Raw genomic sequence first — 12730 nt, 5'->3', positions numbered from 1 at the left:
AGCCTGGGCGACAGAGCGAGACTCCGTCTCAAAAAAAAAAAAAAAAAAAAAAAAAAAAAAGAAAATATACAAAGTTCCAGAAAAAGAATTTAAAATAATAATCTTAAGGAAACAGTGGAATTCAAGAGCATACAGTTACACAATTCAATTAAATCAAGAAAACTCATAATTTGAGAAATTTAACAGAGATATAAAAAAGAACCATACAGAAAATCTAGAACTGGAGAATTCAATGAATTAAATGAAAAATGCAATCAAGACTCTTAAAAACAGACTAGACCAAGCATAAGAAACAATTTCTGGGCCGGGCGTGGTGGCTGGCACCTGTAATCCCAGCACTTTGGGAGGCCAAGATGAGTGGATCACCTGAGGTCAGGAGTTCGAGACCAGCCTGGCCAATATGGTGAAACCCCGTCTCTACTAAAAATACAAAAAAAAAAATTAGCTGGGCATGGTGGCGGGCGCCTGTAATCCCAGCTACTCGGGAGTCTGAGGAGGAGAATCGCTTGAACCCGGAAGGCGGAGGTTGCAGTGAGCCGAGATCGCGCCACTGCACTCCAGTCTGGCGACAGTGCTAGACTCCGTCTCAAAGAAAAAAAAATTCTGCTCTATAACTTCACTTTTAACATTGTTTAGGTTTTTTTTAAATTTTTTTTTTGAGAGGGAATCTCGCTCTGGCGCCCGGGCCGCTCCGGACTACATTTCCCAGGAGCCTCGAGGCGCACTTCCGCTTCCGGCCCCTGTGTCTGGAGGGGTTGTTCGCGTGGCGAGTGTCTGTCCTCCGTGTCCTCCCTAGCAGAGTCCCTCCCCGTGTGTGGACCGAGGAGGAGCAGACGCTGGACAGGGTGTGTGTGTTCAGCAGTGGATTGTCAGCCTTGGGTCCCAGCTGCTCCCCTTTGGACCTCTCCCTGGGCCCGCTGATCTGACTGATTCCTTCTACTTGGAGCTAGGACTCGGCCACCTTGACGCGCCCCCTCTGCCCCTTGGGTTTTGTGTGTGGGGGAGTGGGGGTGTATGTGTGTTTCCTATCTGAGACACCTCCGGGTCGTTTGCTCGGAAACAGGATGAGGGCCCGCATAACTTGGAGCACTTGGCTGGAAGGTGAGGCAGGTCGTGTCCAAGGCTCCCGTGCCCGGGCCAGGTTAGGCACCAACGCGTCTCTTAGTCTCTGCAGCCTGCAGTGTGGTGGAACCGTTTTATAGACTGACAGTGTGAACGTGGGAGGGGATGGATATCAGAGATTCGTTTATCTAGATTTTCAGAGAAAATGCTCTGATGTGAGTGTAAGCAGGTTACTCTCTGTGTCTCGTGTTCTTTACCTGTAATTTGAGGTTTGTTTTACCTACTTTTAAGTGGTGGTTGTGAGGATTAAATGGAATTTTGACATGCAACAGTTGACACAGGGCCAGACACCAAGTAAGGGATCAATCAGTTGTCGCTTTTATTAATAGTAGGCATCCATCTCCCCATTTGTTCATAAGAAGGAAACACCCAAGAAGGAAAAGTAACTTGTAGGGCACCCAGCCAACTAGCACATAGTGGAAATTAGAATCCCGGCACTCCCAGCAGGGCACTTTCCACCACCCTGCACTTTTGTATTCAGCAGGCACAGTATCTTTACTGCTGTCTGTAACTAGCTGTCTATGTTCCCAGCGTCTGACTCTGCAGGGCCCTGGTGGTATAAAGGTACTGAGACTTGCCTGTGTTTAGGGCTTCCTGAAGATTAAATGGCTGCTGAAGTTCTTGAGTTTAGCTTTGGCTCAAAAGATACTGCTTCAGACTCTGTGTTCTGAATAGAGTCTCAAGAGAATGAAAAAAGAAATACAATGAAAAAGGAAAAAACTTCAATCCAGAATCTCTTGCCAGAGTTTCTGGGAGAATGCTGGCAATTCCCAGGAAGATATGTGGAGAACGGAAAGGTTGCTACACCCAAATAGTGTAGCAAAGGCTATGATTATGGAGGACTGGACCTGCAAACTCCAGAACAGAGGTAAGAAATAGAAATAAAGGGTCTTGCCATTAGCCGAGAATCTACAGTGTGCACACACAACCTCATTTTAGTTTTTCTTTACAGAAACCTTATAAAATGTATGTGGGCAGCATAGAGACCTTGGGCAAGTTAACAGTTTCTTCATCTGTAAATAGTGATTTATGGAAAGCACCTGGTGCATGGTGAGTGTGCGAAGAATGGTAGTGATTTTACTAATATCATTCCCTTTTAATTTGAAACTCTGAAAGACAAGATACCTTACTTCCATACTCTTTCCATTATGCCACCTGCCTCTCTGAAGGATGAGGGGGGATAAGTCAGACTCCTTGGAAGAGGAGAAAGAAATAAGTATGGAGAGGCTGATGACTTGATTTGGCATTACAGCACATGGGAGAGCCCTAGTCCCTTGAAACTTCTATGAGCTCAGGGGTAGAGCTGGGGCCTGCGTCCCCAGGGTCCATGGCCCTGCTGCTCATTTCTGGCAGAATTAGGGACTGCTCCTTGGCTCTCTTTCAGTTTGCTCTCAAAAAGTGCTTTCTCTTAAGGAGATACAAAGGGATGTCCCAGATTAGAAGGGACTTCCATAGTCTATCTCTAGTCTGTTTGGCTCTCCTACAATATCCTGCCCTCAGGCCCTCTGATTTCTGGAAGTCCTGGAACTTAGGAGTTCCTAACTCTACCTTAGCTCCCACTGATTGCCAGTGCCCAGTACAGGGAGGGCACAGGCATCTTGTGGGGAAGTTGGATTTGGGAGTAGGACCAAACATATCGATTGTACCTTTTTTCCTTGTAAAACAAAGTATAGAAAGAAAGTGCCATAAAGTCTTGGTTAATGTTGATATGCAGAAAATACTGAGAGTAATAATTAACTGATGATTAAATGACCTTTCCTGAGTGCTTATTCTGTACCAGGTACTGGTTTGGACCATTTATGTGCATTAACGCACATTGTAGCAGGGTAGGTACCATTATTATTATATTTTTTGAGACTGTGTCTCACTCCGTTGCCCAGGGTGGTGCAATCTTGGCTCAATGCAACCTCCGCCTCCAAGGTTCACGCCATTCTCCTACCTCAGCCTCCCGAGTAGCTGGGACTACAGGCGCCCACCACCACGCCTGGCTAATTTTTTTTTTATTTTTAGTAGAGACGGGGTTTCACCGTGTTAGCCGGGATGGTGTTGATCTCCTGACCTTGTGATCTGCCTGTCTCGGCCTCCCAAAGTGCTGGGATTACAGGCATGAGCCCCTGTGCCTGGCCATTATTCTCTTTTTTAAAATTAGGAAACGGAAGCCCAGAAGAAACTTGGCTATGGTTATACAGAGCCAGGATGTAAAGGCAGCAGGCAGGCAGACTCCGGAGCCAGAGTTCCAATGACAAAGGATTACAGGAGGCATGAATTCTACAAAATTGTGAAACCCTGTACTTGATAATAACTGAGGCCTAGAAAGAACTACTTCTTCCCCCAAACACATCCACAAGGAGCTTTAAGTACTGCTTTTTGGAGGTGGGTGGAGAGAGGATCAAAGAAATAATAAACTGTAAAATATTAGGAAAATATAGATTGGTATGTAGAATAAGATAAATAGCATGTAACCCTACTACCTAGAGAGAAGCTCAAAGAAGTGCTCAAAGGTAATATGATCAGCAGTTTTCTCCCTACAGGCAAAAAATCAAAATGGAGAAGTAAATTATGAGCGGAAGGTTGCTTGTTGGGCATAGAATCAGACCGAGGGAATTTGGGGCTCATTCATTAATTCGTTCACAATACATTTAGGGACTACTGTCTGCCAAGTACACTGTGCTTGGTGCTTAGGACGCAGGGGTGAATGATATGACACATGCAATTTAGTGGAGCGTGTGTGGTGGAACAGACCTAAGATGGCCACAGACTCACCGTGGGCCTGGAATACTCACGATGGGGTGGCTGAAGGTGTCTGTGACCATGACTGCTGGGGTGGGCACTGCTGCCTTTTGCTGCTGTGATTCCCTTTTTCTTGTTCTATAAAATTGGTCACTTTCTCCATTTGAGAATAAAGGAGTTGAGCCTGGAGGTCTTTAAGCACCTCTCCAACTGTAACATTACACTTCTTGTTTTAGGGTTTTTTGGTCCCAAGGAACCTCATTTTCAGAGCAGTGGCTCACGCAGATCCTGAACCCAGTTAATGGTCGTACCTTTCCCTAAGTTTACGTTCCTTCTATCCTCTGAGATTATCTTTGAAGTCTCATTATATAGATGTCTGTAAAATCCTTCAAGCTATGGACAGCCAAGGTCAGAGGCACATTTTGTCATGAGTGGCTGTTTCTAAACTCACAGGTTTGAGATATGTGAAGATAAACCAGATTCCTTTATGTCGATTTCCTCCCAGTTCTGCCTTCTGAGGACCCTGCTGTTTCCCAAAAGAGGTGTCTTGAGAAGGAAAATATGGCTGCTCTTTGCCGGACAGCAGAGTCCCAGGTGAGTTGGGGATTTTCCTCTCTTCTCGGAAATCTTATTTTAATTGAGTTGGGGATTTTCCTCTCTTCTCGGAAATCTTATTTTAATTGAGTTGGGGATTTTCCTCTCTTCTTGGAAATCTTATTTTAATTCCTGAAGCAAATTTCTTTCTCTTAGCATGAAGCTTGTCAACCGCATTAGCCACAGCAGTTTGAAAGGAAAGGATCCAGTGGCGGGGATGGACTGCCAACGAGATGGCGTTCGAGTGTTCCTCAGTTGTATGGCAGCAGCAGTGAAGGTCAGGCGGCTTGGTAGCCTCGCCCATCAGTTGGCAGTGTAGAGAAAGGATGGGGGCGGCGGGGTGGGAATGAGGCCTCTTTAGCAGATAATTGAGGAGCATGACTCCTAGAACATGGTTGGGTGAGAATCAAGCTTCTTTTTGTTCACTTGAGACATTTTGCGTAGATATGCGAAGGCACGTGAGGCATTTCTTTCTTCCATCTGTTTAGAATATTTTGGGGAGAAAAGATGTACACAAATCTATGTGGCACAAACCAGCAGATTTATTGTTCTTAAGGACCTTCTTATTAAGGGCCCTTATTGTTAAGGGCCTATTCAGTAATAAAGTGTCTTAGGGAAAATGCTTTTTGGACTTGGAGGAGCAGGAGCAAATGTGTCTGGCTGAGAGAGATTTAGGAAGGTTTTATTCATTCAACTAGCATTTTAAAGTTCTTTTAAGCAGCTCCTAGGCTAATGAAAGTAGTAAGATTTGATGTGGGCCCTGAAGGCTGAGTAGAATCTTGAAGGGTTTGTAGAAAGTTAGTGACATAAATGACTTAGAATCAAAGCAAGATACTGATTCCTCTGGCACAGGAAAAAAGTCAGTACATAGAAATCACAGAGATGTTGTTCCACAAAAAATTAAAGGCTTCTTATACTCAAAGTTCTTTCCTAGATATGATTCTCAAGTTTGGCCTATTTCTATTTTTTTTTTTTTTTTGAGACAGAGTCTCGCTCTGTCGCCAAGGCTGGAGTGCAGTGGCACGATCTCAGCTCACTGCAAGCTCCACCTTCCGGGTTCACGCCCTTCTCCTGCCTCAGCCTCCCGAGTAGCTGGGACTACAGGTGCCCACCACCACGCCTGGCTAATTTTTTTGTTATTTTTAGTAAAGATGGGGTTTCACTGTGTTAGCCAGGATGGTCTTGATCTCCTGACCTTGTGATTTGCCCGCCTTGGCTTCCCAAAGTGCTGGGATTACAGGCATGAGCCACCGCACCCCACCAATAGTTTTCTTGTAATTGAGTTCTATATATAAAATTACTGTAAAATAAAACTATCAAATTAGGTCAAAGGGGTATACGCATTTTAAGATTTTAAGATTCTTTAATATACGAGTCAATAAAATCTTGTCTTTGACACTGTGAACATAGTTTAATCTATTTCCTCTTCATCCCATTAGTCTCCCCTAATTATGCCTCATTTAACTTTTTCTTCAGAACCCCATGCAGGTGTTTCAGGGCTTTGTGTCATTCAAGGATGTGGCTGTGAACTTCACTGAGGAAGAATGGAGAGAACTGGACCCTGCTGAGAGAGTCTTGTACAGAGATGTAATGCTGGAGACCTATAGGAACCTGGTCTCCTTGAGTAAGCTTGGGTCCTTCCACCCCAGATTGACCTTTCAGGATACCTTTGCCTTCTAAAGATTCCCTTGCTTCTATTAGGGGATGATAACAAATGAGGCTTTGGTTATTTTCCCCCACAGAATCCAGATCAGATCCTTAAACTGTTTCTCACCTTACTTGGGTAGAAATTATTTAATTGCTTTTGACAATTAGTTATTTCATTTTCTCCTCTCTAAAATGCAACAGAGTGGGACTGAGAATAGGGTGGTCCTTTTTCTTTTGAACTTAAAATTACATTCTGTTTGTGTCTCTTAGTAGGATGTCCATTTTCCAAACCTGCTATCATCTCCCAGTTGGAAGAAGTGGTAAACCCACAAACGCACATGCAGGAGGGAGAGGTGCCAAGAAGCAGCTGTACAGGCAAGTGAGAACAAGGCAGATTGCATCTTTAGAAATAAGAGTTAGGGGTTCTTCCCAAATCCTCCAGGCCTGTAGAAGATGTTGAATCCCCCTGCAGTCTCATCTTCACTTGACCACATCAGAATCGTAATAGCTTACCCCTCTATTTCTTCCCAGACTCAAGGAAGAGATACTTCCTCCTTAAAGTTATAACACCAACACATAATCCGGAGATCACCTTTGTGCCTCATCCTGAGGCATTTTATGAGGCTATTCCCCTTTCCTCTTTAGTAACTGGAATCACTTCTTCATTTACTATGTCTTCATCCTACCTAGTTTTCTGCTGTCTAAGAAATACTAAGAGAAGGAAATAATTTGAATAATTTTAAGGTTATAAAATTGACATAATTTGTTGTATAGATTTGAGAGGTGAGGGAGTAACAGACAAAGAAAATTCTCAGGTTTCTGGTTTGGATGTGTAAGTGAATGGAAGTTCTCTTCCCTGAGATGGAGAACACAGGAGAAGTAGCAAGTTTAGCAGGTGGAAGATGAGTTCAGTGTATCTTAAGTTGTTTGAAGTGTCTGTAATAAGTCTAAACCAGTGGTTCTTAACCAGGGACAAGTTTGCCCCCCAGGGGACATTTGGCCATGTCTGAAGTGTGCTATGGGCATCTCATGGGTAGAGTCCAGGGATGCTGCTAAACACCCTACAATGCACAGGACAGGGCCCCACACAAAGACATGTCCGTCTAAAATGTCAATAGTGCTGCAGTTGAGAAAACCTGCTCTAAGTGGTGATGTCTGGAGGCTAGATGAATATGAGGAGGACATGCCAAATGTATCTTAGTAAAGGAAAGAGATCTTAACTGGTGATACAGAGTTGGGAGTTGCCTGAGAATGGATGGTAATTGAAGCCATGGGAGTGGATAATATCACCCAAAGAGCACAAAAAGAGTTACAAGAGAGCCTGGAACCCTAATGAACACAAACATTCAAGTATCTGCAAAAAAATAAATAAACAAACAAATATATGTATATAGTATATAGTACATATATTTTATAGTATATATGCAAATATATATGTGTATATATACTAAAACTATAGTTATAATTTCAGCCTTAAGGAAGGGGGGAAAAAAGAAAATTCTAAGAAAGGGGAGATGGAAAAAGCAAAATAGATTCCTCATCAACAGAAGATACAATTATATAATTTTATAATTTATATTCTATTATAAACATAATATGTATGTATGTATGTATATACGTATGTGTATGTACATATGTGTATATATATACACAGGGCTTCTATCCAGTGTGGATCCTCTGATGTTGGGTAAGACGGGCAGTTCTACTGAAGGCTTTCCCACACTCCTGACGATCAAACGGTTTCTCTCCAGTATGAACCCTCTGATGCTGGGTAAGAGATGAGCTCTGGCTGAAGGCTTTCCCACAGTCTTTACAGGTGTAGGGTTTCTCTCCAGTGTGGACTTTTGTATGTTTTGTAAGAGTTGAGCTCTGACCGAAGGCTTGACCACATTCTTTACACTTGTAGGGTTTTTCTCCAGTATGAGTTCTGTCACATAAATGTGGCAGAGCTTTCAGGTGTAGTTCAGCCCCCTCAGTAGACATCAGAGACTTCACAGTGGAGAATCTACCTGAATGTCTGGGCAAATCCACTCAGACTCTTCATTTTGTTAAATACCAAAGAATTATACTTTCATAGGTTGTTACAGTGGCGATGCTTTTCTATTATATTTTAAGGGATGAAAATTCCCCCCTCTCCTACCTTAGTTATTTTCTCCTGCAAAGCTATCAGAATATCACAAATCCAAGTGAAGAAATACTGAACTGAAATCTGGAATATCCTAATAGACTCTAAAGCTCAATTTTTTTTTTTTTTTTTTTTTTTTTTGAGGCGGAGTCTCGCTCTGCCACCCAGGCTGGAGCGCAGGGGCCCGATCTCGGCTCACTGGAAGCTCCGCCTCCCCGGTTCACGCCATTCTCCTGCCTCAGCCTCCCGAGTAGCTGGGACTGCAGGCGCCCGCCACCATGCCCGGCTAATTTTTTGTATTTGTAGTAGAGACGGGGTTTCACCGTGTTAGCCAGGATGGTCTCAATCTCCTGACCTCCTGATCCGTCCGCCTTGGCCTCCCAAAGTGCTGGGATCACAGGCGTGAGCCACTGCGCCCAGCCTATTGTGTCTTCTGTTGATGAGGAATCTATTTTGCTTTTCCCATCTCCCCTTTCTTAGAATTTTGTTTCTTTTTTTTCCCCTTCCTTAAGACGGAATTATAACTATCACTTCTCAGAAAGTAAGAACCATTTACCTTGGAAACTGACAGCCTTACATAGTAACTATTATGCAATCCCAACACAAGAGTTAGGGAAGATTTAGTCAACACTTCTAGAAAACATTTTAGAAAAAAATAGTCATATGAATTTGTATCAGACTGTCACCAGATTAAGTTACTTGAGGCTGCCTGATGAACATTCCTGTATATGGCTCTAAGAAATGTTATGTGTACCTATTAGGTAAAATAAATAAAGCCAGGCATTATTTTTTGGTTACACTGTGGCTCAACACATACATGCAAACTTTTTTTTTTCTTTCAAATCTTCCTAAGCTTAAACTGATGTTAGAGTCACTTTTTAGGTTTCCATGAATTATTTTCCCTGCCTTTTTTTTTTTCTTTTTCCTATTTTAGGTGCGTTTCAGTTACCTGAGAGTAATCCAATTGTATAGGATTGGAATCCCTTGATTTTCTCGTATCATTCCCAATGTACTAGCCAGAACCTGAGATTTCCGTGCTTTCTATTTTTCTCACTAAAAGGGCTATTCTGAACTCTCTCTCCTCACCTGCTTTCCTATCCTTCTCTTCTATTTAAAGAAGTCCGTGTTAGTACAGCTTGAAATTCAACAGGGCTTGAATTACAGAAGGCACAACTGAATTTAGAGAAGAAAAGATTTTTGTTCTGAAAATTAACGGTGAGACAGACCACTCTGAATAAATGGTAATATCTGGAAATAATTTTTGAAATGCCCAAAATCCTTAGTAATTTTAAGAAATTGAAAGGGGGTGGAGAGGATCATCTATAAGAGTGTCTGCATTAGAATAGGACTTCTTAAAGTAATGTTTGTTAACAATTTTGGTAACAAGGTCATTTCCAAACATTGTTCCTGGCGCTAGTTAGCTTTGGATTGGTGGAAATCATTGTTGTTCCTTCAGAGGCCTCATCTGTGGTAATTTGTTTTAGAACTAAAAACTCAAGACAGATGTCCTTGAGCTAAAGGTCTGTCCTAGAATGGGTGGATTGCATGAATTCATGGATTGTACTATAGTGAATTTGTATAATTCCTTGTAGCCTAAATATAATTTGGATCCAGAAATATTAAAATTTCGAGGACATCATAGTGACAAAATATTTGAAATCAGAACAGTTCTAGAAATGTTACGACTGAGACTGGGACTTACAGAGCCTTTTTGGTTTTGTTTCAGTTTACTCTGACTGTACTGTTAGTAGTGTGGTCTATGCTTCTACTCTCCTCTCGGATTTGTTTGTTTGTTTGTTTGAAACAGGGTTTTGCTCTATTGCCTGGGCTGGAGTGCAGTGGCACCATCACAGCTCACTGCAACCTTGAACTCCCAGGATCCTTGATCCTCCCACCTCAGCCTCCTAAGTAGCTGGGACCACAGGCAAACGTCACCACGCCTGACTGGTTTGTTTGTATTTTTTGTAGATGGCATTTGCCATATTGCCCAGACTGTCTTGAACTCTTGAGCTCAAGCAGTCTGCCCACCTTGGCCTCCTGAAGTGCTGGCATTACTGGCATGAGCTGCCATGCCCAGCATTTGGATATTTCTATAACAGGATTCTCTCTCGTGTGCTGTAGTGTAGACCACACTTACCCTTCATGATGGAGAATATAATTCCTCTCCTTTTATAATCAAGCTAAAGCTCTGTGTGTTTGTTTGGTTATGGTAAAGTCTGGGGCAGGTTTTTGATTTGGAGCTTTAGATAGTACATGTTCTGATATTTTTATCTCTTTTTGGTAGGTAATCTGGATTCTTTAGTTTTTAAATCGTGAGTGTCTAATTTTATAATTTATATGTTAAAATTGCCTGTATGCTTGGCTGATACGTGTCCAGTGAAGGGAAAATTAATTTACATGTTAAATTAATTCCTCCAAGCAAATTATCCTGAATAATTTGCACTGTTGTGATAAGCTAACTAGGGTGACCCCAGGCTGGATTTGAGGATTGCAGGAAGAGATATTTAGTGATTAAAGCAGGACTTTCTGTCTTTTTGGAGGAGGCATTAATACTTGTTAGGTTTTCTTTAAGTTAAGAGCCAGTTGTCACTTTATCACTCTTTTCAGTTTGCAAGTTAGTCTCCTTTAGGACCCAGCTTAAGGTATCACCTCCACCCTCACTTCTTCCTTGTCCACTGTCACTGAAAATAATCTCCTCCTCTGAATACCAGTGCTGCTCACTATTTATATCATTCACATATGCCTATGAAACATGACAATTCTGGTTTGATACTAATATCCGGCCTTATTCTCAATTTTAACATCATCAGGGATCATGATTTTAACATCATTGTCATCATGAGGGAAACCTATCTTTGTTTAGGTCTTTTGTTGCTGATTTTACACAAAATAATACATACGGTTAAAAAAAATCACATGAAATAGAGTTTTTCAATGAAAAGTCATTCTTCTGGACCTTTGACCTATTAGATATATATCATATATTTGATGACTGCTGGGTATGTTTTGCCAAGAGTCATCTATGCAGAATACAGTGGCTTGAGATAAACATCTCAGGAAAAATCATCTCCTACTTACATTTTACTTAACAAGAATTCACCCATATGCACCAAGATATACCCCCCAAACCAAAAGATAAATTAGTGTAATTAAGAATACTATAAAGTTGGCCGGGTGCGGTGGCTCACACCTGTAATCCCAGCACTTTGGGAGGCTGAGGCGGGTGGATCACAAGGTCAGGAGATGGAGACCATCCTGGCTAACACGGTGAAACCCCATCTCTACTAAAAATACAAACAATTAGCCGGGCATGGTGGCGGGCGCCTGTAGTCCTAGCTACTCGGGAGGCTGAGGCAGGAGAATGGTGTGAAACCAGGAGGCGGAGCTTGCAGTGAGCCAAGATCGCGCCACTGCACTTCAGCCTGGGCGACAGAGTAAAACTCCGTCTCAAAAAAAAAAAGAATACTATAAAATTATGTTTTGCACACCTGCATAAAATTATTTATTTATCTATTTATACATGAGTTATTATCAGAGCTATACACAAAACTAGCTGTATTTTATGGGCAAATTCAAGGATTTATAAAGACAATATTGGTATTGCCCTATTTTCATCTTGCACGCTGACTGTGAAAGTAACCTTGTGTAAGAGCGTGACTCCAGTGAGTCTAGAGGCCCAGCCAGTTCATTCGTGTGCTAGTTTATTCCTCTCCCTGAATGTTTTTGCTTCGTTTGCCAAAGTTGACTGTATCAGACGATATGCCAATTTATCCTAGTAGGAAGATTGTTAGGATACAGCAACACGGTGAATTAAGAAGCACACCAGATTAATCCAAGTCCAAAAAAAAATCCACTTAACCTTAATCAGCTTCATATATTAGGCCTGGAATAAATATGACTATAGTGCAAACGAGAAGACATTAGACAATATTCATTTGTATATTATTGTTATCAGATGAGGCACACTGACATAAACAAAACCCTGGAAATACAGTAACAGTATAGTGAAGCCATGGCTTAGGATTCTTTGCTTATTCAGTATCACGGTTTTTATAGGACCCCAACACTAGAAATTAAAGATTCCCAGTAACACCAACTTAATTGCATGTAGAATAATCCTTAATGGAGAAAATACTTACAATTGTATAGAAAGCCTACAGTGGATCGTTTGTTATCATCCCTGTTCATAGATTTTAGAACCAAAAGGGAACTTTGAATATCTAATATGGGCCTTTTATTTTGCGAGTGAGGAGATGGAGATCTGGAAAGGTTAAATGATATGCCTATGCTATTTGGGGTGAGGGCAGTGGATAGCGGAGCTGAGCTTCCACAGACCTCCCCGCCCTGCATCAAAAAATGACCTTTCTGTGACATGTAGACCATAGAGAGCACCTGGGAGAGCAATGGGCATAGGGACGCTTGGAAGTGGAGGAAATTAGTGGCTGAATGAGGGACAGGAGGGAGCTGGTTTACATTAAGTAGTAGTTACTGACTGGAGCGCTATGATGAGGC

The 12730-nt window shown here is 42.1% G+C and overlaps 1 protein-coding gene across 3 annotated transcripts; it reads left to right on the top strand.

Moving 5' to 3' along the window:
• Window positions 1-735: 735 nt before the first annotated feature.
• Window positions 736-12141, top strand: LOC144329424 (zinc finger protein 90-like). Of its 3 annotated transcripts, XM_077970399.1 has the most exons (7): window positions 743-845; window positions 1867-1990; window positions 2075-2172; window positions 4358-4446; window positions 4603-4723; window positions 5923-6070; window positions 6364-12141. In XM_077970399.1, exons 3-7 carry the CDS (start codon window positions 2152-2154, stop codon window positions 6474-6476), a joined length of 492 nt encoding a protein of 163 aa, XP_077826525.1. In that variant the 5' UTR covers window positions 743-845; window positions 1867-1990; window positions 2075-2151; the 3' UTR covers window positions 6477-12141. The 3 variants fall into 3 exon arrangements, with proteins under 3 accessions (XP_077826526.1, XP_077826523.1, XP_077826525.1); XM_077970400.1 differs by having other exon boundaries at window positions 736-1990; window positions 6367-12141; XM_077970397.1 differs by having other exon boundaries at window positions 736-1990.
• The last annotated feature ends 589 nt before the right edge of the window (window positions 12142-12730 follow it).

Source organism: Macaca mulatta, chromosome 16, assembly GCF_049350105.2.
Source record: "Macaca mulatta isolate MMU2019108-1 chromosome 16, T2T-MMU8v2.0, whole genome shotgun sequence".
NCBI classification, from domain to species: Eukaryota; Metazoa; Chordata; class Mammalia; order Primates; family Cercopithecidae; genus Macaca; species Macaca mulatta.
The sequence above is the reverse complement of the archived record's forward strand: the minus strand, read 5'-3'. Positions and strand labels throughout refer to the sequence as shown.

Excerpts from the sequence above, each read along its gene's own strand:
- LOC144329424 (XM_077970397.1), top strand. The coding sequence starts at position 2,152 with ATGGAAAGCACCTGGTGCATG. Across the intron at positions 4,447-4,602 it reads GCCGGACAGCAGAGTCCCAG|CATGAAGCTTGTCAACCGCA; the intron begins GTGAGTTGGGGA and ends TCTTTCTCTTAG. Across the intron at positions 4,724-5,922 it reads GTATGGCAGCAGCAGTGAAG|AACCCCATGCAGGTGTTTCA; the intron begins GTCAGGCGGCTT and ends CTTTTTCTTCAG.